Source organism: Gekko japonicus, unplaced genomic scaffold (assembly GCF_001447785.1).
Source record: "Gekko japonicus isolate JY-2015 unplaced genomic scaffold, Gekko_japonicus_V1.1 scaffold3551, whole genome shotgun sequence".
NCBI lineage: Eukaryota > Metazoa > Chordata > Lepidosauria > Squamata > Gekkonidae > Gekko > Gekko japonicus.
The window spans coordinates 93155-119005 of record NW_015162585.1 but is presented as its reverse complement, the minus strand read 5'-3'; the positions used below and the strand labels follow the sequence as shown (position 1 = coordinate 119005).

At 44.4% G+C, this 25851-nt stretch overlaps 1 protein-coding gene across 1 annotated transcript in view; it reads left to right on the top strand.

Moving 5' to 3' along the window:
* ITGB5 (integrin subunit beta 5) overlaps positions 1–25851 on the top strand; it is a 113300-nt gene that overhangs the window by 17103 nt on the left and 70346 nt on the right. The window contains exons 2-4 of the mRNA XM_015406456.1: positions 205–290; positions 13784–13988; positions 22244–22493. Coding sequence (XP_015261942.1) covers positions 205–290; positions 13784–13988; positions 22244–22493 — 541 coding nt within the window. The remainder of the gene's footprint in view (positions 1–204; positions 291–13783; positions 13989–22243; positions 22494–25851) is intronic.

Below are 25851 nucleotides of genomic sequence, written 5' to 3'. Positions count from 1 at the left end.
GATCTCCTTGGAAGAAGGTCAGGATAAGACTGTAACGGGAGGACATTATACCCTTCTACAAAGAGTTCACCTGAACGTTCCCAAATAATATTTGAAGGTAGTGGATCTCAAATGGTGGGTCAACCCCAAAACAATACTGGTATAAATAGCAGCAAGCACTCAATGGTTTCTCAAACTTTTCCCTCTCTCTCCTCTTCTAAAAAGGTCTCAATGTTTGCACGCGTGGCAGTGCTACCTCCTGTGAAGAATGCCTGCTGATTCATCCCAAGTGTGCTTGGTGCTTTAAAGAGGTATGCTGTTATTTTCTTCTTGGTCCTCCAAATGGTTTTAAGTTCAGGCATTTTTCCTACCATGACCAATTCTGATCTAACTGGTTTATGAGGGCTTTCTTTGTAGCCGTTTTAAGACTGAAGCAAATTCCTGTGAGGATGCAGTGCCATGTGTCTGGCCAGAAAGCTCTCTCTGCCCCTCTCCATTTCTAAAAGACCCTTTACATCCAGCCTGGAGAAGAGTTATGTGTAAGTTTGAAGCTCACACGCTCCATTATGAACTTTGGGATTAAATAATAAAGGGTATTGTTTTGCTATTCTTTTGAGTACAGTTTGCAATAGAAGTTTAATAGATGTTCTTCTACTGAAAAGCGGTACAAGACAACAGCAGTGATTCAAGGAATGGGTATTTGATTTAGGATAATAACTTGGATCTTCCAGAGTATTTTCATGGATATGATTTCTGCCTGTGCAGCACGACTTTCTCACCTTCCCACTCCTGCTGCAGCTCCAAATGCCCCCTGTTTTGCTTCTAGGATACAGGAGACAACTTGGAAGACAGCCGGAACTCCGTTCCTGTGCGTTCCTGCCCAAAAATAGCCCTGAGAAAGTCACACTCCATGGGAAGAATCTGGCAACATTCTGGCAGATCAAAAGAACCTCAAGATATATTTAAGTGCCCATAGACTTTTAGCTAGGGGGTGTTGGCTTGTTTTGGGTTAGAAAGTATAAATGAGAAAATGGTTGAGAGACACAATTCAACCTAGTTTATTTAAGCAGTGAAACCAGGATTCAGCTAGCAGATGACTGCTCAGATTCTGGTTTGCCAGTGACAAGCGCTGATTTTGTCACCTTTGCTCTGTAGCTGGGGAGAGAAGTGCTGGGGAACGAGCTTGCATTGACCCCAGGCTTCTACATTCACAAATCACACCGCACTGTAATTAAGATCAACTGTGGTTAATAAAGCCAATTCAAGCCTTGGGTTCAGCTATGTTTTGATGGACCCAGCGAGTGGAGTTCAGATAAGCTCCCTAACCGTAGTTAATTTAATTCAGTCATGGCTTCATGTGATGTCTGATCTGAGTTGGTGTTTTGTGAAGGCCAGCAGCTGCAGTTTCTTCCAGTCTCTGGTGGCTCTTCCTGTTTTCTGGTGGCACCCCAATCACTTTTGAACTTTGGAGAGGTGATGGGAACTGCAGGCTTGCTCTGTGCTTTCCCCCCTCGACATGGCACACAGATGGCACTGTTTAGAAAATGCTCTCGCAGACTGCAGTGGGATAGGATACATTGGGTCAAAGCACCTATCCAACATTTTGTACAATAGAATTGTGTTGGTCACTGGATGTAAGAATGCATATTTTAGTATTTGTTTCTGATACACTGACAATACACATTTCCCAATGTGGTTTACAGTAAATGAAATAAAAAATCAATTCAATTATGTTTATTGGCATAAAATTCAAAATGCATTCTTGGTGTCAGGCAATGTAAATAAATGAAAATAAGGTGCAGGCTGTGACCCCAGGCAATACAGATTAAAAGACAAGACATGCAATGAACGGATGGAAATAATAGTTGAACAATGTTGGAATGGAGCAGTGCCTTGTTAGGAATCATTAAACTCCAGCTGGGCCTCGGCCGATCTTCCCTTGCTGTTGTATTCTTGCTGGAATGGAGTTGATACAACTAACTAGCCAGCCGCCTTTTAGCCCTTTAGCCTGAGACACAGGCCCAAGAGTCCTGTCCCTCTCTCAGGCTGTCCCAGGGCAACTGGGAATTGGCACAGAGAGGAAGAAAAGCAAGTTGCAGCTGTTATTTTTCTACAATGGCTGGTCATAGATAAGCAAGGACGAAGGAATGCGGCAGCAGTTGGTACACAGGTCAAGCAGATGCGCTCTTGCCCATAAACATCATGGCAGCATAGCTGACATGATTGCTCTCTTTAAGTATTTGAAGGGCTGTCAGAGGAGGGCGGTGGCTCAAGTGGTTAAGACACTGAACTGCAGGCTGTGGAAGGTCAGTAGTTCAGCGGTTCAAGACCCGGGTGCCGCAAGACGGGGTGAGCTCCTGTCTCTAGTTCCAGCTCCTGCCAACCTAGCAGTTCGAAAGCAAGAAATTGCAAGTAGATAAATAGGGACCACTTCGGTGGGAAGGTAACAGCGTTCCGTGCGCCTTGGTGTTTAGTCATGCCGGCCACATGACCACGGAAACGTCTTCGGACAGCGCTGGCTCTTCGGCTTGGAAACGGAGATGAGCACCGCAACCCTAGAGTCGGATTCGACTGGCTTTCGAGCAAGGGAACCTTTACCTTTTACAGAGGAGGGCAGGGAGCTGTTCCTGTTGGCAGCAGAGGACAGGACTCGTAATAATGGGTTTAAATTAAGGGTGGGAAGGTACTGGTAGATATTAGGAAAAACTTTTACAGTCAGAGTTGTGCAACATTGGAATCAGCTGCCTAGGGAGGTGGTGAGCTCCCCCCCACTTGACAGTCTTGAAGCAGCGGCTGGACAAACCCTTGTCAGGGACTATGTAGGCTGATCCTGCATTGAGCAGGGGTTTGAACTAGATGGCCTGTATGGTCCCTTCCAACTCTGTGATTCTATGATTCTATGAAATACTACTACTGACGAGGGAAAACTGAGTTTATTTCATCAAGCACACAGGTCCTTATAGAAAGGGAGTATGAATGTATAAAGGGTGTGCTCCCAACCTCTTGCCTGCAAATCATCTTGCATGCAGCTGTTAAGAACTGTGTTCCTGCCAAGTATATTAGTAGTAGTGACATCAGAATTTGAAAAAATGTCTGTGAAGTTGTGGGTATTCAGTAGTGTTGGGCTGGACTTGCTATATTTTCTTGGAACAGAAGGCTATTTTTGCCAACACAAATGTTTATCCAGAGGCTGTTGTGGCTGCTAGTTTAGGTCAACCTTCATCAGTATTTCAGGGTGCTTACATTATCAAAACAGTTATTTGGTGTAGAATTTTTTCAATGCTGACTGGGGAGTAAAGGGGAGAATACACTTCAGGGATACTGTGGCCTTCAAACATTATCTCTGAAATCAAGCATCTTCCTTGAATCTGACCATTGCTAAGAATAAGGTTTCAAAGAAGTGGCAAAAAAGTTGACATCCCTATTCCAGCAGACTAGTTAAATATCTTTCACTCCTCTACTTTGTGCAAAAATTCTAGCGCTGGTGAAAAAGTACAAATATTGTAACCTAAGAAATATATATTAAGAACATGTATGTCTGTGTAGCTCAAGAAGAAAAAATGAGTCCTTGTGCAGCGGAATTGGGTTTTTAGCTACAAAACATGTGCATCTAGATCCAAGTTTGTAAGACACCGCCCTTCCCCACCCCCACCCCCAGGGTTTATTAAATTCTAATGTTGCACCGTAATCCACAGGCAGAATTCCATGTTCGAGTCAAATGAATTGACCTGAGTAACAGATTTGGGTGGATAATCTGATTGAATTTCAGCCAATCCTGTTTATGAGCTATTCCTTTATTATTCCAAGTTGCATGTTTGGAAGTGACAGAATCACAGTAATAGTCTTGAATACAGTTTTTTTCCCAATGAATCTGTTTATCTGAAATAGTTCTACATTACCTGTGGGCTGGAGGCAGTTTACAAAGTATGCATAACAATAAAACCATACAACAACCGTAACCATAAAGCAAAGAAAGCAAAATGATAGCTTTGCACCACACTACACACCACACTGTGGCTTGTTATAAAAGTGTTAGCCTTTAATTATTGGGCACCATGTGAGCGGAGGAGGGAGGGGAAGAGAGAAAAAGAATGCAGGCTTGACAATCCCTCAGGTTTGTTCACGATGACAACCCATGGTCTTCCTGGTTTTAAGGACTGCAGGTCTGCACAGGTCACTTTGTCCTGTAACCTGTTTTTCAGAGTGTAACTTTTGCAGGGCCGTTAAAGAACAGGAGCCTTGGCAATTTCTGGCTAGCCATGCTGATCAGGCCAACCTTGACCTTGTCTGATGTAGTGTGAGCTAGAGTCTGCTGGATCAGTAACCCCTGTGCCTCCCTTCTTATTTGCGTATTGCAGTTTCAGTTTTGGTTAGATTAAACAACTGCAGGTGTAATGGACTACATTTAGAATGCTTTTTCCTGAGGCAGCAAAATCAGAGAAGGGAGGAGCATAGTTAACTTTGCTCTAGAATGTTGAGCTTGGGTGACAGGGGGCTCCTTTTCTCTGATTGGCCAGGGCCAGCTGAGGGAAATATAAAATCATCTGGTCAGGGACCTGTCTATTTGAGGGACCGCCTTTCCCTGCATGTTCCCAGAGAGCACTTCAATCAGGACTCCAAAACCACCTGGCCCTCCCTGGTCCAAAGGAAGCCAGATTGACATCGACTAGGACCAGGGCTCTTTTTGTAGCAAAAGCCCAGCAGGAACTCATTAGCATAATAGGCCACACCCAACAGCAGGAACGCATTAGCATATTGGACCACACCCCTGACAGCACAGCTCATTAGCACATTAGGCCACACCCCCATGTTACCAGAAGTCTGGTCATCCAGCCACACCCACCTTTTGCTTCTTATTCTCTTTACCTTGTTTGTTGTCAAAACCCAGGGCTTTTTTTGGAGCAGGAACTCCTTTGCATGTTAGGCCACACACCCCTAATGTAGCCAATCCTAATTAGTTTCTGCTGTTGGGTGTGGCCTATTATGCTAATGAGTTCCTGCTGGGCGTGGCCAACTTGGGAGCCAGCCGGAACTCCGTTCCTGTGCGTTCCTGCCCAAAAATAGCCCTGCCATAAACAATTTCTTAAAACAGCAGTAGACAAAAATTTCCAAGAACCAATATACCTACACCCCTTAAATTTAAATGTAGTCTTTGGGGTGATTTCTCACTGTTTGATCTGCACACCTTTTAATTGGTGGTATAACAGCTAAAGTTGTTTTTGTCTGATAGTGCAGACAGTGAAAAATTCCTTTTACTTAACTTGGTATATATAATCATGCCAGTAGGAGAAAATTCAAATTCCAACACACTATTCCATCACGAGAGCCAATGCGATGTAGTGTTTTCAGTGTCAGACTAGGATCTGGGAAATCCAGGTTCAAACCCACCACTTGTGCCATGGAAGCTTGCTGGGTGACCTTGGGCCAGTCACATTACTCTCAGCCTAGCCCTGACCTGGAGAGCCCCAGGATAGCCTGATCTTGTCAGATCTCAGAAGCTAAGCAGGGCCAAGATGGAAGCAGCCAATGGCAAACCACCTCCTAAGGTCTCTTGCCTTGAAACCCCTACATACCGTGTTTCCCCGAAAATAAGACACTGCCTTATATTTATTTTTTCTCAAGAAGACACACTAGAGCTTATACCACAAATGCATAGAAATCCTGCTAGGGCTTATTTTTGGGGTAGGTCTTATTTTCGGGAAAACAGGTCAAGTTTTATTCAGGTACAAGCTCTCCCTCCTCTGCGAGGTCAGATCTGCACGTCCCACCCCCCCCCCCCCAATAGCTAGCAATCCAAAACAGTCCAGTGAAGCCTGAGCGGCGGGGGTTACCTTCTGACACACTTCTGGTGATGTCAGAGGTGTGTGGCATATGCAAATAAGTTATGCTAATGAGTTATGCTAATGAGCTCCTGCACCTCTTTTTCTACGAAATGACCCCTGGAAGCAGGCAATGGCAAACCACATCCGAATGTCTCTTGCCTTGAAAACCCGAAGTCAGCTATATCTTGAAAAAATAAAAGAAAAAAGAAAAAAAATCCATCACACCACTTGTGTTTCGAGCAGGCACATGGGAGGGCTTCTGTTCTACATTTTGAAGCCCAAGAAATGACCATCCCAAACATCAACAAGGCATTTTTGAGAGCTAGGAGTCTGCCTTTGTACAGATTTTTCCTAGCACACACTAGTCAAAGCATCACAAAATAGTGATTGCAAGTTTCACCAGACTGGATGTTAAGAAACACACTACCACCCCAAAGAAGGTCCCCCATCCTCCATTGTTTCCAAAGGACTAAGGTCAAACCAGATAAGCTCTGCAGTAGAAACCGAAGGGGGGCATTTTTGCAAGCCCAGCTGAACCAGTGCAGTGTACAGAGTAGTCAGCAGTACCAGTGCAATCACAGAGTGCTCAGAAAATCCAGTGCCACTGTGGCAATGCCAGCTGATGTCAAGTGTAGAATTACAGTTCCAAGCAAGGGGGGAGGTGGAAGACCAGCAGAACCAGTGCAATGTACAATGCTCAGCAAGTCCAGTGCTATTGTATCAATGCCAGTTTATGTCAAGCACAGAATCACAGTTCAAGCAGGGTGGGTGGGTTGGAAGCCTAGTGGAATAAGTGCAATGTACAGTTCCCAGCAAACCCAATGCCCTCTGTTCATAGTATTAACAAAGGTTTGCTACTATACTACTCTTAAATACATTCTGTCACCAAGTAGGACAGGAATGAGAAGGCCTTGAAACCAAGAACTGAAAATAATGGGGGGGGGGATAGAAAAATTAGGTGAAGGGAGATAAAAGTGAATGAGAAACATGTGGAAAAGAGGGACAGAAATTAAGACAGGGAAAGGTGGTTTTATCTTGCTGCAACACCCTAACTATCGCTTTGCAAGATCTGGCTGAGCTGGGTGCAAGGAAAGGAAGAGAGAAAGGCTAGACTACTGGAAGAAATTACCTGCAGGCTGGCAATTACTGTAGCAGCTGTCAGAGTGCTGGCTTGGTTGTACAATCTCTTAAGCAAGTTTGCTTCAGTCTTGGAGAAAGGGAAGTCTAGCTGATCCCAGAGTATCTTTTGCTATGCTCAGACTTCCCTGTTGCCCCTAATGGCTACAGCCAGAACTGCATTTTAAAAATAAAAGGAAAGACAGCATGGATGCAGCATGATGCTGGTTTCAAGGGCCCCCTTCAAGGGCCTTCTTCAAGCTGTGCTAAAGGTGGGCCCCACCTCTGCCCTGCCCTTGGTACACCACTGGTGTATGGTGTCATCTAGGGAGAGGCAAACCAGTACATTTCTCCATCAGCAGGCCTTGGTTAGAGGTCTGTTCTCTGTTCTATACTGTTTGCATGAAAGGCAGCAGCTGTTAATGGAGCTCAGCCTTGTTTAAAAACATGGGGAACAAAAGATGTTTTGTACTCTGCAAAAGCAAAACTTGGAATATGTTTGCAAGAGCTCCCAATTACAGGTAGGAACACTTCAGGAAATTTTGAGACATTCAGCAGGCTAGATCTGACCTGTGGGGGCCATGGCCAAAGAATTTAGGTCTCTGATAGCCATTCCCCCCCCCAAGAATGTGCAAGCCCAGTCCAAAGTATGAGATAGCGCTACTTGAAGTTTACTGTGCCTTGGGTGTGGTTTTGCCTCTTTCCCACTGGGTGCGTTCAGACGGGGCGTTTCAGCCGGCATAAACTGTACCGGTTGGAACCGTTGCAGTTTATGCCGGCTGAAACGCGATCACACTTACCTCCTGTCTGCGGAGCCCATCGCTGTATGCCCGTTCACACACAGCGGGCGTTGGCGGTTTTTATTTTAAACTCAGTTTGTGCATGTGCATAGGCAGCCATCCACAGAATGGCAATCTTCACGCATGAGCAAAACACCCCATCCCGAAAAGCATGCCATGAAGAGAGGACTTACCTTTACAGTTTAAAGAGCAAACTGGCCTCCCTGAGGTCCCGAACTCCTCTAAAACGTTAAACTAAGGACCTTTTCTTCTTTTTTTAAACAAACGCCGGGGCAAAGCTTCGCCCAAGCGTATATCGCCGACCTTAAAAAAAATGGCGTGCGAAAATCGGAAGCCTCGGGCTTCTGAACGGAAGTGGCTCTACAACGCTGGAGAGCGATCAGACCGGGGGGTGGGGGTAAAGCGATTACAACCGTTGCACTCAGGATACCACCACTTGGGACCTAGTGGCAGAATACAGCGGTTTAAAGCTCTTTGCAACGGTTAGGGATGGATGGCAGATGTTTGCCGTGTGAACGCCGGTAAGTACACCGATTCCAACCGGCACCTATACCGTTGTAAATGCCCCATCTGAACGTACCCACTGAGCCAGGAACAGACAATAAAGCAGTGTGGATGAGACAGCAAGCCTTTAATGTGGCCCAGTAGGTCATGTTACACGAGGTATATTGGCTATAGATTAGATTTGTTTTCTGGTGGGAAAAAGTAGTCATCACTCACACATCAGTCTCTGATAAGGAAATGGCATGAGTGCATTTTCTTCTTTTTAAGAAAAACCCAGCATGCTTCTGGAGGCGTGGAAACCCTTCTTGCTTATTTCCTGCATTCTTACAGTAGCTTTACACTTGCTTACCAGTTTCCCCCTCCAGTTTGTTCAATGTGCTTCTTGAATAGTCACGAAGGATAGATTATTTAATAGACTATTTGTTATTTGTTCTTATAGTTTTCACAACCAGAGTCATAAACAGCAAACCCTCATCCCGCAAAAGGAAAGCCTAAAAGTAGGACTACAAAAGATATCATGTAACTTGACCACAGCGGCCAGAATTTTCGCCAAATACAAAATAGTTTGTTTATCTTTATCTCTGAGCAACCAGGATGATTTCACTTCTAAAGACACAAAAGTCCTGATTAAAGAATGGGGAGATCAATTCAGATGTTAGATCTGAGAATATGGGGCCATAAAAAAAATATGATCCACAGAATTGATTTTGTTGTTGCCACTATTACAGAGTATCTGAATATGGAATTCCATTAAGCCTTCCTAACATCATTGCTAAAGATTATTTTATGTGTGATGAATTCAGGGCTATTTTTGGGCAGGAACGCACAGGAACGGAGTTCCGGCTGGCTCCCAAGTTGGCCACGCCCAGCAGGAACTCATTAGCATAATAGGCCACACCCAACAGCAGAAACGCATTAGGATTGGCTACATTAGGGGTGTGTGGCCTAACATACAAAGGAGTTCCTGTTACAAAAAAAGCCTTGGGTTTTGACAACAAACAAGGTAAACAGCATAAGAAGCAAAAGGTTGGTATGGCTGGATGACCACACTTCTGGTAACATGTGGGTGTGGCCTAATAGGCTAATAAGTGGTGCTGTCAGGGGTGTGGCCTAATATGCTAATGAGTTTCTGCTATTGGGTGTGGCTTATTATGCTAATGAGTTCCTGCTGGGCTTTTTCTACAAAAAAAGCCCTGGTGATGATGATTGCGAGAACATGCAAACTGGAACATAATGGCTGTACTGAAGCCCTTACCTGAATAACCCAGTGTTCTGACCAAGCAGCGTCAAAAAGCACCATGGTCTCATTTCGTCCCCCCCCCCCGTTCTTAAAAAACCCCCTGAAGACTATTTTTGGTTCTGGAGATGTAGTTTTAATCTATTTCTGCGATGTAAAAAACCAACATGAATCACTTTTATAGTAGGTCTGTAAGATGTCAACAAGGATTTGGCAGTAATATTTGTTTTGTAATCTGTTCCAAAAGCATTTGAGGGTTTTTACAGAGATAGCAATATTAAAGATACGGGAAAAGATACATCAGTGTGAGTGTCTGCCTGTATTTGTTTCTTTTCTTTTTTTAAAAAAGGCTTCCTCCTCTCTTTTCCTCATTGCAAATATACCTGCTGTGGCAGACAGTATAGTTGTTCTTTTTAACATAATAGAATCTTATCTGAGGGACCCAGGTTCGAATACACACTTTGCCAGCCCTTTGGGTGACCTCACACAATCTAAGCCTAACCTACCTCACAGGTTAGAAGGCATAATATGGAGGAGGGGAGACGAATGTTGTAAATTGCATTGGGTCCTGATTGGGGAGAAAAAGATGGGGTATAAATACCTAAATAAATGACATTCCAGCACACGGAGCTTCTGTTTCTTAGGATGGATGTATTTCCATATGATTGTTTGGACTTGTCCTATCTCTCTTGACAATTAAGTTTTCTCTCATGTTTTTGCTTGACTGAAAACAGTGCTTTCACTATGTTCTTGGCACAATCCTTGTGTGGTCAGCCATCAATGCTTAGTTTATTAAACTGTGGATATTGGATTGGATTCGGATGTTATCCTAAGAGAGAGAAAAAAACATTACGGATTTTTTTAAAAAAAGAATAAAGATTCCCAAATAGTCTTTCAAGCAGTGAGAAGCATAGATAATTGAAGTAAACTATATGGAAACATCTTTTTTAAAGTTATAGTACATGGGCTATAAACCAGTCGATACTACAGGAAACTTTACAGAATCACATTCATTGCTGGCTGTCAGATTTCCTATGTAAATCTGCTAATAAGGAGTGGATTTGATCCTACATAAGCATTCCCTCCCTATCATCCTGACACTCTTGTCTGCCTGAGCTGTAGATATCTGTACCCTGTGGGTTAACTCCTGTTTGGGACTCTGTCCATTTGTGTCGCACATACTGTACTGAATTTGGAAGTTTCCACCCATCAGTGGTTGCATGTTAGAAGTCTTACAAATTTCCGTGTTTCAGAGGTAACTAGCCTGCTGCAAGTTGTTTTTATGGCTTGTTTTAATATGGGTAGCAGATCTCTAAGAATAAATAAATAAGAGGAAACGTCGTGGGTTTTTTTCCCTTCAGAGAATTGACGGTGGCCTTTGTTGCATATGTCTGTCCTGTTTGATCAAACAAGGTTTTGCAGATCATCAAAGCCCTACAAAATCTGTTTGGCCACCGACAAAAGCGTGTGCAATCAAGGCCACAGTCTGTTATACGCTGCCTTCAACTCACTTTATAGTTGGTTATAAGTTTGTGCCTGGGCTGTAATAATTTGGACTGTAGGTGGGGGATTTGGGGTTGCCAGGCTCACGCTGGCTGGTGGGGGAAAGGTGCCAAAATGAGGTGGGATGTCAGCAGCATCCTGACACACTGACATCACTCTCTGTGCACCCAAAAGGGACATAAGTGCATGGCTGGGGGATGCGGGAGATATTCTGGCATTTGGACAAAACTCTGTGGTTAAAACACAGATTTTTGCCCAAATTCCAGAGTGTCATCAGCATTGCTGGGAATGAGCTGACATCACTTCTGGTCTGCACAGGAAGGGATGTCAGTGTGTCATCAGCAAGGCCCCCCACCCCCAATAAGCCTCCCCCGTTGGTTGCCAAGGGGAACATGGCAGTCCTAGGGAGCTGAAATGAGTAAATGCCTCTTCATAGAAAAGAAACCCTGTTTGCTATGATGTATGAACACAAATTGGGGCAATTTCTCACTAGAGCTGCCTCGCAGCACAGCGCCGTTTGCCCAGGCAGCTCTAGTGAAAAATCACCCACAATGTGCGGCATCTTCCTTGCCTTTCTACTGCTGAATCATTTAAAAGAAATCTCTGGTGAAATTTTAGGCTTCTGTTTTCAATCGTGAAGGCTTATCTAATGAATTGCGCAAACTATTTTAAACTAAAACTGGAAACCTCCTCTTCATTATGTGTAGGCGGGAGGAGCCATGGGAGGGAAGAGAATAACAAAGTTTTAATACTCTGTCCATAGACAACTTTGTAATATTGCTCTCTTTTAATTCATGTGCCTTTGTATTAGTAATCTGAAGATATTTTCACCTTTCTCTTGATGCAGTTTCTAGCACAAAAAGCACATGTGCGTGACCCACAGAAACATTGCTCACATGCTTTCCTTTTAATAACAGACTGGAATGTCACTGTTCGAAACAGGCTAGACTTTCACTTCATGGTCCAAATAGGACTTCTAGCCAAAGAGATATAATTTCATTTTGACAGGAGTTTGCATTCTTTTGAAAGCTCCTAAATAGTAAGAAAAGGACTATATGAATTATTTATTTAATCAGGGCTATTTTTGGGCAGGAACAGAGTTCCGGCTGGCTCCCAGGTTGGCCACGCCTAGCAGGAACTCATTAGCATAATAGGCCACACCCAACAGCAGAAACTCATTAGGATTGGCTACATTAGGGGTGTGTGGCCTAACATGCAAAGGAGTTCCTGTTCCAAAAAAAAGCCCTGGGTGTTGACAACAAACAAGGTAAATGGAATAAGAAGCAAAAGGTGGGTGTGGCTGGATGACCACACTTCTGGTAACATGGGGGGTGTGACCTAATGAGTTTCTGCTGTTGGGTGTGGCCTGTTATGCTAATGAGTGCCTGCTGAGCTGCTTCTACAAAAAAAGCCCTGTGACTTTAATAGTTCTTAATATTCAGAAAAATGTGAAAGAGCTTTTTTTAAACAGGTCTGTTTAAAAAGTGGCATAGGGCTAAGAGTGGTAAGTACTCAGTTCTAATCATAACTCACCGGTTGGGCTTTGGTGATCTGCTTTTTCTCTACCCTCTGCCTATAATATGGAGGTGATAATGACTGGACTACCTTACATGATCGTTGAAGGTTCACCAAGACACTCTGTGAAGAACTTCGACCACCTGGAAAAAGCTCTCTTTATTGTTGATGCATTATGTATATTATTGTAAGATTTTAATCTAAATTATTTATTTGTATGTTCCCCCTTGTGAGCCACCCTGAGTCCTGCTTGCAGGGAAGGGAGGCCTAAAAATGCAATCAAATAAATAGATACATTTAAACCAGAAATAGCAAGAACATAGGTGTTTGATGGGTAAGGACGAAGTGATTAAAGCATTTATCTATGTCTGTAGTCAGTCTTCCATAGAAAATTATTTCAACTTTTTCAAAGAACAGTAAGTCTGGATCTGGACAGCAGAGGGGTTGGTACAAAGATATAGAGGAACCAACAGCTTGTAATCTGCCAGGCCATGTTTTGATTCCTGCAATCTAGACTGTACTTTCTGGACACCATCATCTGCTTACCTGATTGGCTATATAAACAGTAACTGATAGGGTTGCCATGTCTGGGTTGGAAAGTACCTGGAGACTTTGGGGGTGGATCCGGGAGAGGGCGGGGTTTGAGGAAGGGAGGGGCCTCAGCATGTGACAATGCCATAGAGTCCACCCTCCAAAGCAGCCGTTTTCTCCAGGGGACCTGATCTCTGTCAGCTGGAGATCAGTTGTAAAAGCGGGAGATCCCCAGGCCCCACCTGGAGGCTGGCAACCCTGGCAGCTGATCGTGACACTTCCACACTTTATCTTTTATTGTTTTAAAATATTTTCTCCCTTGTTGTTCTTTTCCTCAGACAAGTCTTCTCTCTAAGATACTGGGTTGGATCCAGTAGAGAATTTTTGTGAACGTAAAGGATTTCATCCGTGAATTGTAACATTGTCGTCTTCTTGCTGCAGCCAAAACGTCCCCCCCTAATGTCCAGGGACCCCTAGGGAGAGCATAAGGGAATGTTAAAGGTCTTTGCTTGAATGGGGAGGGGATTGGTGAAATCCTCCTCTTCCAACTGGAAATCCTTTGTTGGATCCAAGCTCTCTTCTGTCAACCTGACCTTCCTCTTACGGTTGTTGTGAGGAGAAATAGGAGAAGACAGAACACTGTTGCTGTTCGAGCAGGACAAGCAGGATACAAATGTAATAATAAAAATGCTGCTTAGCTGACACAGTATTTTTTTTTTGAGAAATTGATTATTTTAAAAATCTCTGTTCTTCACCTCCTGATTCCCCCCCCCCAGGAATTTGGCAGCAAAAAATCGATCACTTCAAGATGCGACTTCATTGAAAACCTGATGGTCAGCGGTTGTGCAGGGCACTTTGAGAGCACTAAAAGCAGTCTGAATATAGTGAAGAACCTTCCTTTGAGCAGAAAAGGCTCCAGTGTGACTCATTCAGATGTTACCCAGATAATACCTCAAAAGATCTCTCTCAATCTGCGGCCTGGTGAGTTTGTTTGTTTACATTATTTAGAGTTAGCATAGAATACCTGTCATTTGAAATGGATGATTTACAAGTAACCTGGATACTCCATGTGCCAATAAAATATGCAATTGAGATCCACATATAAAGCCCTTCATGGTCTCGGTCTGTTGTGGGTCAGTCAAGAGAGAAGGACTCCTCAGGAGTCGAGGACTCCTCAGGAGAAGAGGACTCCTCAGGAGAAGAGGAGTCCTGTGTAGCCAGCTCTGAAGCAGCAGCAGAAGCCGGTGAGCAAGAAGGTGAGCAAGAAGATGAACGGCAGGCTTGTCAGAGTTCACAGCTGACAACTGATGCAGAGCCACCAGCCCCTTCCAACCCCATTCCAAGAGATGAAACCCAGGTGGTTATTACCAGCCCTCCAAGTTTCACCTGCACCCTTTGAGCACTGGAGACGAAGGCTTAAAATGGAGCTCCAGGAGAGAAGACAAAGCGCACGTCTCTAGGCCTGACACCAGTTGCTTCCTGATGATGAGTAGCTGCAGGGTTACTCCCAAGCAGTTGGCAGATGGCTGTAAAAGTCAGTCAAGGGAGACTGCTCGATATGGAAGCAACAAGTCACCACCTGGTGGACTCTGCGACCACAGCTCCTGATTCTGCTCCTGACTCTGCTCCACTCCAGTGACCTTCAAACTGGCTTTGGACTTGGATATCGGACCTACTTGCTCCTGTATACCCGCACTGCTAGACCTTGCTTTCTGAACCACGGTCTGGATTGGTCTCTGCTCTCAGGCAACTGACTTTCTGGACTGAATCTTGACTCTGACTTTGGACTCTGACTTGGCTGGCACCTAGCCTCTGACATGGCCCTTATTTACAGTACTGCCTATCTCGTAAATAAGGTCAGTAGTTCAGCAGTTTGAGACCCGGGTGCCGCATGACGGAGTGAGCTCCCGTCTCTAGTTCCAGCTCCTGCCAACCTAGCAGTTCGAAAGGAAGACATTGCAAGTAGATAAATAGGTACCACTTCGGTGGGAAGGTAACAGCGTTCCGTATGCCTTGGTGTTTAGTCATGCCGGCCACATGACCACGGAAACGTCTTCGGACAGCGCTGGCTCTTCGGCTTTGAAACGGAGATGAGCACCGCAACCCTAGAGTCGGATTCGACTGGCTTTCGAGCAAGGGAACCTTTACCTTTACCTTTACCTATCTCCCTATGCTCCACCATGACAACTCTGCTCATGTCAGCTGGGGCTTCTGCAGATGGGCAAAATCAGCAACTGCCCATACATGTGCCCATTCACCAGCAGTTCTGGATAACTAGAGACCTGCAGTCAAATATTTAGCTCATTAGTTCTTATGGATATGGGGAATTCATTTCTTCCCAACCCTCCTGCTCCCCCCAGTTCTCTCTGTAGCTCCACAGTATTTAAAGCTTCCTCCCCTTTCCTCCTTCTTGTAGATTAGGTTAATAGCACGTGTTTCTCAAGCATTAGGAAACTGAACCGGTAGCCTTTAAGTCAGAGATGTCGAACTCATTTGTTACGAGGGCCGGATCTGACATAAATGTCACTTTGTCAGGCTGGGCCATGTGTGCCACCAGAGATATAAACTTTGTAAAGATTATTTCAGATGCCAAAAGGCAGTAGCAGGCTTGATTGGATTAGGTGTGATATATAATTCCAAGTAGGCTTGGAATTATCAGCACTGGTAGTGAGACAGGAAACCTAGGTCTCATTTTGGTCCAGGAGGATGCAAAGAATAAATGGAAATAAGTCTGCAGAAGTGAGCAGTGTCTCATGAAAACTCATCCGCTGCCACAAATTTTGTTAGTCTTTAAGGTGCTATTGGACTCTTTTCTACTGCTACAGAAAGATTAACATGGCTACCCATCTTGATCTATCTAAAGCAGTGAGCGGTGATTCACGAAAGCTCATACCTCGCCACAGATTTTGTTAGTCTACTGGACTCTTAGTTAGTGCTGCTGGACTCATACTGTTTCTACTGCTATTAGAAACCACAACATTCAAAAACCAGTGGGGGAACATTTTAACTTTCCAGGACATTCAGTTCCTGACCTAAGAGTAGCAGTTCTCTTACAAAGGAATTTCAAAGGGAGATTAGAAAGAGAGACTGCTGAATTGCAACTGATAATGAAGATAAAGAAAATGCATACTCCTGAACTAAACTTGAGACCTAGGTTTCTTCTCTCTTTACCAATGTCTGCTATTTGGGGTCTGAAATCACTCTCCAAGATTTAAGGACAGATGGACTCACATTCTAGCTGTATCTGAAGGAGTAAGCAGTGACTCGTGAAAGCTCATGCCCTGCCACAAATTTTACTAGTTGTTAAGGTGCCACAGGATTCTTGCTCCCTTCACCTAATAAAGACTGCAAACTGTGCTGTTAGGCTTCTTCCCCCCCTGCCCCAAGTGTTAGAACTGGAAAGGGAGATCTCTCTTTCTCTCTCTCCTCCCCCCCCCCGGCTCTTGTGCACACAAGAAAGCTTATACCTACCATAAAACTGTATGGCGGTCTTTCTCTTGGTTTTTCCCTCCCCTCTCCTTTCCTCCCAAAGAAGGAGGGGGAAGGGGAGGGGAGCCCTCAGTCAATCAAAAGAAGGAAGGCTTGGCTTTCTTCTTCCCTCTGTGAAACAGAAAGCAGGAGAGGAGAGAGCCGGGCAAAAGCAAGCTATGGTACAGGAATAAGGAAGCAGGAACAGGAAGTAGGAAGCAGACAAGAGCCAGTTGCTTGCAGGCAGGATAGGAGCCCTGCAGGAGTCAGTTCTGGCCCACGGGCCACGTATTTGACACCCTTGCTTTACTTGAGTAAAAACATAGGCCAGTACCGGATGTTACTCATTCAAGTTAGTCTTTTAAACCTTGCCAGTGATAAAATTCTCCAGAGTAAGTTTCTGTTGCCTCTTTAACAGGATATCCCAGTAGGCCTCAGAACAATCAAGAGAGTAGGAGGGGCTCAGTGCTTTTCTTTCCAGCCTCCCTGCCAGCAGCCTGCACGAGTGCAGGGCCTACTAAAAATCTGCAGAAGCAGGCCCTGGCCTAGAGCTCTGGAAACAGCTCAGTTGTCATTCCAATAGCCAAGTTACCTGCCCTACAGTTAACATTAATAAGGAGGCCTTCAGCTAAATGGAATTGGGTGTTTGTTGTTTGCTTCACTACACGAAAATTTCTTCTCTTGTTTCTTGTGTGCTCTTCCTCATTTATAGATGTGGGTAACTTGGAGCTAGAAAAGAATGAGAAAAGGTTGAATCTAAGAAGGAATGCTGAAATTAAGGAGGAAGTATTATTATACTGCTGCGGTGGCTCAAGTGGTTAAGACGCTGAACTGCAGGCTGTGGAAGGTCAGTAGTTCAGCAGTTTGAGACCCGGGTGCCGCATGACGGAGTGAGCTCCCGTCTCTAGTTCCAGCTCCTGCCAACCTAGCAGTTCGAAAGCAAGAAATTGCAAGTAGATAAATAGGTACCACTTCGGTGGGAAGGTAACAGCGTTCCATGTGCCTTGGCGCTTAGTCATGCCGGCCACATGACCATGGAAACGTCTTCGGACAGCTCTGGCTTTTCGTCTTTGAAACAGAGATGAGCACCGCAGTCCTAGAGTCGGATTCGACTGGCTTTCGAGCAAGGGAACCTTTACCTTTTATTATTATAAAGGGCCGCGGTGGCTCAAACGTTAAGATGCTGAGCTGCAGACCAGAAAGCCTGTAGTTCGGCAGTTCAAGACTCTATTGCTGTGTGACGGAACCTAGCAGTTCAAAAGCAAGAAATTGCAAGTAGATAAATAGGTACCGCTTCGGTGGGAAGGTAACAGCATTCTGTGTGCCTTGGCGTTTAGTCATGCCGGCCACATGACCACAGAGAAGGCTTCGGACAGCGCTGGCTCTTCGGCTTGGAAATGGAGATGAGCACTGCCCCCTAGAGTCAGATTCGACTGGCTTTCAAGCAAGGGAAACCTTTACCTTTTAATTATTATAAAAGTTTTAGAAAATGATAAGTCAGAACACTGCAGGCCACCTATCACTCATTCTGCAGGAATTTTGAAGGTTTTTCAGTTGCATTCTCTGTAGTGGTGGATAACAAACTTTCCCTCCAAGCAACAAGATTTTACTTCAGTAGTGAAATTTGAACTTGTGATCTCGATGTTAAAGTTCCTCATATTATTTGCTTTCCCCTGAGATAAAAGAAAATAAACAGAAAGGGCAGAAATTCAGATTTTATTTTGACAGAGAAAGAGGCCTGAATGCAGTTTCAACCTTTGTACCAAAATATTTGGCCTTTGATATTTACTCACAAAAAGAGCCCTTTGTAATAAAGTTAGAGGCAAATACGAAAGGGTTGAATCATTAAAGATTTCGGTATGTTCCTGGAATATTTGTGTTACAGACCAAGCAAACCATAACAGAAACAATGATTGCCCCCCCCCCTTCATCCCTTTCTGTGAGCGTTGCAGGAGAAAGGTTCCAATTTTATTTGTTTGTTTATTAATAAAGAGGCCCTTGTGTTTCTTCCTTGAGAAACATAAATTCATACACAGAATTCAGACATCAGGTTTTAATGTTTTGCCAACACCGAAGGCAACCAGGGAGAATGTTGATTTTTTTCAAGGATTTGAAACGGCACGGTGTTTTAATCAATCAGATGACTTAGCATTCTAGTCTGTAGCAGCCAGCCTCTCTCACCTTCTCACAATCATACCCATTCTCTGCCCCTCCTTTCCTCAGCTCCCTTTTCTTCTTTTTGCTTCATTCTTTGCTCCCACTTCTCCACCCTCTGCCTCCATTCACTTGCCTTTTGTTTCTCCTTCCCTAGGCCTCTGTGAAATGATTGTGGAGAGCCACTATTTGCCTCACTAGAGACTTTACATGTACCAATGGTGTAATGTATTAAAATAGCATACTTGAATCGCCACATTCACTCCCTATGTTAAGCTTCGAGCCGGACGAAGGCTCCTCAGAACGGACTCACTATTGGTCGCTCTGTAACGGCGACCAATCAGAACTGTGCCAGTTCCTGAGAGGGAAAGACTCTCATTGGTTGTTATCTACACAACCTCATTGGTTGTTAATTGTAAATAGGCGTGGCTACACTAGCCCGGGAACGTTTAAAAGGAGCCTAGCTCCCAATGTTAATCTGTTCTGGTTATGACTGACTTCAAGCGCTTGTTCGTATCGTTAATAAAGCTGATCACTTTGGTTGAAATCACTCTCCAGGTCTTTGTTAGCGGCGATCTAACAAATGGGTTACATGTACATTCCTCCAGAGAGGCAAATAGCGACTCCCCAAAAAGATCACAAAATGGCACTCTGGAGAGACTTAATCACCTTCTGTCCATGTGCCTTGGGCATAATCAAAATTGGGCCCGTGGGTACCTTGGAATCTCTGTTTACCCAGGAACTCCTAGCACACATTTCCTCGAGAGTTCCCAGAATGGACTTGGGATCTGTATATCACGCACTGAGTTGGCCCTGTCCTAGCTTCTTCCTTTATATCCACCATTCACTCTTACTAATTAATTGCGATTGAGAACTAAGGATATTATAAATATGCAGATATTTGTTGAAGAAGAAAGAGGATAGCTCTCCCATCTGCGCTGAGTACTGGTTTTAGGAGAAAGGTAGCAATACATATATAATATGGACCATGTAGGTAGATACCTGTTACAAGCATCTTGTGAGCGTGCTCCTGTTTTTCAGATAGGAAACAGGCTGAGATACACTAATGTGTTCAAGGCAACCAACTAAGGTGATAGCTGAACAGATATCTGGACCTAGTCTTTCCAGGTTCAGCACTGTCTCTGTCTGCTTGACCATGCCAACTTTCTTTTTGGGTGCTGTGAAAGGAAGCCTGCTCTTTTGGGCTTGAAATGTCCTTTGATGGGGTAAGGCAGTATTTTTCTCTTAAAACCAACCATAAAAGATGCTCCATTCCTTTATTTACTAGGTTCTCTTTAATTTTAAAATGTGTGTCCTGCTTTTCCAAGCTAAAAAAAAAGATGTTCAGTGGGTTTACAGTGCCCGGTTAATCTGGGGGTTTGGGCTGGGTTGTCATCACCCTGCTGTATCTGGTGATGGACGGACCCCGCCCCAGATATTCTGGCCAGGCCTTTGGAGACTGTGGCTGGTTGGTTACAGCAGAGACGTCTGAAATTGAATCCATCTAAGATTGAGGTCCTGTACCTGAGTTGTGGGGGGACAGGATCGGGAATTCAGCTCCCAACCCATGGTGGGGCAGTACTAATGCTGGTGTCCATGGCACTTTCTGTGGAGGCCCAGGTCACATCTGTTGCCAGGTCAGCTTTTTACCATCTTTGGCTGGTCAGGCAACTGGGTCCCTATCTCTCCTCCCACAACTTAGCTACAGTGATCCATGTGATGGTCACTTCCAGGCTAGACTACTGTAACTCACTGTACACAGGGCTGCCCTTGAATATAATCTGGAACTTCAGTGGGTGCAACATGCAGCGGCGCAATCCCTCTGTGGATATATATTCAGCCAGAAGTGCTTCGCCAGCTGCACTGGCTACCAGTTGAGTACCAGATCAGGTTCAAGGTTGTGGTATTAACCTTTAAGGCCCCATGTGGTCAGAGACCAACATCTCTGTGGGACTTGCCTACAAAGAGCCCAAAAGACATCTGCCGAACCTTGACTAGGTTAGTCCCTGGCCTGGTGGAACATGCTTCCACTTGAGATCAGGGCCCTGCAGGATTTATTTCAATTCTGCAGGGCCTGCAAAATGAAGTTATTCTGCCAGGCCTTTGGTTGAGGCGGCAGATGTCCAATTATATCAGCCTCCCCTGCCTGTGCTGGGCATTATGGCATTCCTATGTTCCTGATGGTGATTCGGCCCACCCGTTCAAATTGTTGCCCCCTGACATTTGCACAGTCTGCACTTCGGGCGTATGAAATTATCCGAGTTGCCATCATGTTTTAAATGTTTTAGTATCTAAATGGGTATTAGATTTAAATGGGGTTTACAATGTTTTTATATAGGGCTGCCAAGTGGGGGCGGGTGGTGGGTAACCCCCCGCTTCGGAGGCCCGATTTCTGCCGCCGGGGAATTGGGCCCCGGGGGTAACTCTGCCCTCCAAAGCGCAGCGTGGCTGCGTCACCAGAGGTGACGCAACCACGTCAATCACGTTGGGGGCGTGGCCCCGATCGTCAGAGGGAAAACTCTATGGTTTTCCCTCCGACGATCGGGGCCACGCCTTCAATGTGATCGACGTCGCGCGTTGCGCGCGCATCAACTGATGGCTCCCGGACCCCGGCGAGGCTCCCCCGCCAGTAAGACAAATTCACTTGGCAACCCTATTTTTATATCTGTTGCTTTTATGGTTGTGACTTGCTCTGAGCCCGCTTGCGGGTGAGGGTGGGATAGCAATTGCGTAAAATAAAATAAATTAAATAAGTAAATTGTAAACATAAGCAAACATAAGCAAAATAAGCAAAATCGAATGTTACTGTTTTGATGGGAACCATAGGCTGTGGTGGCTCTGGAAATTCAAATAAGACAAGTGGCTCTTCATTAATGCTACATTTCTAACACTCAACGATGTTATGCCCATCCTAGTCCAGCTACTTCTGGCAGTCAAAACCTGCCAAAAATGCCATATGTATTTTTGATACTGCATGGCAAAGGAGCCCTGTAAAAACCACCAATTCAGTTGTGGTTACTTGGAATAGTTGCAAGAGCTCCATTCCATCCATGACTGGATGTGGCTCAGCCGGGAACTCTTGCAGTTTGTCTAATTTATTGCATCAGGATTGGTATTTATTGCAGGGCTATTGAGCCATGTAGTATCTCCACTCACAGCTAGGTCTCCAAGTCTGTTAGGGCTTGAGTGCCTTTGTTGACAATGGGTGGAGAGCAGTTAGATCAATATAATGCAGCTGGTGTCCACTGTTGCAATTGGGATGGGATAGGCTATAAATTTACATAAATGGAAGAACTAGTATAATTGATATCAGTGGAGAATATATCTTCATTCCCACATCTCCGTTTTGCACGAATTGTCAAACTGCAGTGATTCTAGCCTTAAATGAAGGAATAGCTTACATATGATACAAAGAAGGAAGTATGCTGTTTGAATTTTTGGCATATTGTATCAGTGACATGTCGCAACAGGAAGCCATGAGCAGAAATATTCATACTTCAAACATGAATCTTCATCTGTTTTTGGTACTTGACTTCGTAAACTGAGTCAATCCAGAGAAAGAAAAGACTTTGCTTGCTTTGCTTATTAATCTCTCACAATCACTGCTTCCACAGGTGACCCGACCTCTTTCCATGTGCAGGTTCGGCAGGTAGAGGACTACCCTGTGGATCTATATTATTTGATGGATCTTTCCCTTTCCATGAAGGATGATCTGGACACTATTCGGAACCTGGGAACCAAGCTGGCTGAAGAGATGGGAAAGCTCACCAGCAATTTCCGTCTTGGGTTTGGGTCTTTCGTGGACAAGAATATCTCTCCGTTTTCATACACAGCGCCCAGATACCAGAACAATCCTTGCACTGGGTAAGCATAGGGCATGTCCTTTCAAATGTTTAAAAACTGGGGGAAAGGGGGGGGGGAACTCAACCCAAGATAAGACTGCGAACCAAAGGGCTAAGCTAACAATGTATATTATAAAAGTACAAATATTTATTAGGGTGTACACATGTTAAAGCATATACTGATAAAAATCTTTATCTAAGTATCAGACTTATAAAAACTTATCAAATACTAATACATATGATGGGTAAACACTTTCCTACTGAAGACCAAACGCGTTTTGGCCCCTAAGGGCCTTTCTCAGTGGTCACAATTATCAATATAGTATAGACACACATTCATAGACCTGTATACAAGATCTTTAGTGCTCATATATTTAAACCAGATGTTATTTCCTTGTATATTTGTAATTGTATTACTGATATTAGTGATGGGCCATAGGTATAGCCATATCAATTCCACCAATTATTCTGGTAACAGAGATTTCCTTCCATCAAGGTAAAGTCTTCAGCCGTATGAGTTAGTGCTCTACCACTGGATCATGCAGTTAAGCTGCATTGGGGTTGAAAAGATCTGCAAACTGAAGCCTGATCAAACCAGGAAGTTTTCAGTCAATCTCTAAATCATGAAGAGAGGTAGCAGCATGCGAGCAGTAAAGTGATTGTGCCTGAACAGTTCAATTAATTTAACCAACTTGTCCTAATGTCTGACTGGAGTCCCTAGTACTACTGGAAAACCCAGTTTTAATATTCCAAAGTTTTCTTAGTACAGACTGCATTCATTTTAGGAAGTGTAAATGTGTTTTTTTTAATATTTTGAAACAATTATACGTATTTTTGGTCTGTCCTATTTTGGTGGATATTATGCATACAGTGGCCAAGATACAAAGATCTACTGAATTAGCACTTTTTCTGCAGCAGTTCCTCTAGGGTGGGGATGTGGTTGGGGAAGGAAGTGCCGGGTGGGTTTGCAGGCGAGTGGGCAGTGGAGTGTGCCCCAGGACCCAAAGCTGCAGTGTTAGGAGGGGAGGGAGGGAGGACCCGGCTTGCCAGCAGCATGGAGCCGAGGCTGGTCTGGCAGCAGGAGGCGGCGGGGAAAGTTTCTGGAGGTGGGCAGGGGGAAGGAAGTGCCGGATGGGCTGGCAGGTGAGCGGGCAGGCGGTGGAGAGAGAGGGGCCGGCTGCATCTAGACGGTGCCCAAAGCCTCCTCGCTCAATGCTTCCAGTTCGGGGAGGGATATGCGATCATCTCAACTCGAAGAAAAATATTCCCAATTAAATTATACCGGGAACAAATCACAATTTCCTTGCCGTGTGATCCCGGCCTTTGTTGTGTGATTAGCAACTATGTGCTGCCTTCTAAAAATCCTTTCAAGACTGCTTTGTGTGCATACAGTCTTGAAAGGTGCAACCTGAAGGTTGGCAGCCCTAACCAAGATGGACGCAGCCCACAGCTATGTAATAGGGCTTAACAACTAAGTAGGCAGTAAAGTTGGAGGTTTATTGAGTCCCTGTTGGGCCACCATTAGGTTTGGGCACAAATCAGAAAAATGCGGTTTGTGTCAGTTTGTGGCTGAACCACCGACTGAATTGACCCGGGAAGTTTGTTTGTGAACCGAACCAGTTTATAGTTGGTGGCCGTGCAAACCCCGTAGACCTATCATGTACTTCAGTTTGCGAACCACGAACAGGGCAAAATTTGTGATGAACTCTGCTTCATGGTTCGGTTCATGCTTCATGGTTCGGTTCGTGCCCATCCCTAGCCATCATACATGGCTGGTGGTTTGTATTTGGTCAGTCACAGGCTGTGTGGGCTTGCAATAGATTTCTGATTGAGAGGACTGACGAAGGCAATTTCTGTCATGTTTTGAGGGTTGTCTGCTTTTCAAACATCCCACTGAATGAGTGTAAGCCTCTGGTCTAGCCTTAGATATGATTGAACACCTAATTATAGGGATGTTTTATAGGATTAACAAGCCATGTTCCAGTTAGTGGGACTGACTGGTTGCTTGTAGAACACCGGAAAATCACAGGATGGATTGTTCTTATAGTTAATAATGGATGGGAAGAAAAAGCACTTGGTTATGTTTGCTTCTCTATTGTCTGCTTTATAGCAGTGGGAGATGCTTGCGAGCTGGGCTTTATTCTTTTTGATTAATCATTGGATTTGATTGCTGCTGGCAGCACTAATAGAAACTGGGAGCAAAGCTGTCGACTGAACTCAAGCAGATATTTCCAAAGAAACTTGCATGCGATTGGGATGTCTTGTCTTATGAAAACATTTTTTACAAATAGATTGTTTCATTTTTGCAACTTTACACCAGTCAACTGTGGACAATTGCAGTAGACTCATGCGATCAGTGAAAGTGACAAAAGTAATCTTCCAGCATTTCAAAAGCTCATCTTGCTTTATAAGCATTTGTAATCACCGAGTTGCATTGGGCTGATTTAGTGAGGCTCAACAGCATTTATTACTTGAATGCACAAAGCAACTACTCTGTGTACAATTATCCCACTGCCTCCGAGCAATCTTCCAGATTCACTACTACTCCCTATTTGTCATGGAATAAAATGGATCATAATGGATCAGTTCTGTTTTTGATACCTTGGGATTTCTTTTTTGCAAATCTCAAGATTTTTTTTTTAAATAAACCTTTGGCAATGTTATATCTAATAAGCCTCTTCTACCTTCAGCCCTAGTATGTGGGGTTATGCGATTCTACAGACAACAATATTGGACTATAATTAGGATTGGCATTAGAAAGATGCAAAGAAAAATTACATGGTGCATCCAGAGTAAAGAATGTAAATATATTGGTTTTGCATAAATATTGTCATCATACCAGCTGTATTCTGAATCTTTGATTGGTAAAGCCTATTTATATTTGTTGATAAGCAGTAAGGAAGCAAACGGGAAGTGGCACAGGGATTTTTGGATTGTTTGTGGATAGTGGCTTGAATGGGAAAGAGCAGGTAGAGAAAGAGGTACTTTTCTCCCTTTCTCACAATACAAGATCTCGTGGGCACTCCCTGAAATTGTTGAGCGGTCGGGTTAGAATGGATAAAAGGAAGTGCTTCTTCACCCAAAGAGTGATTAACACTTGGAATTCACTGCCACAGGAGGTGGCGGCGGCTACAAGCATGGATGGCTTCAAAAGGGAATTAGATAAGCATATGGAGCAGAGGTCCATCAGTGGCTATTAGCCATAAGGTATAGATAGGGACTCTGGGGCAAGTGATGCTCTGTCTTCTTGGTGCTTGGGGGGGGTCAAGAGTGGGAGGGCTTCTAATGTCCTGGCCCCACTGGTGGACCTCCTGATGGCACCTGGTATTTCTGGCCACTGTGTGATACAGAGTGTTGGGCTGGATGGGCCTTTGGCCTGA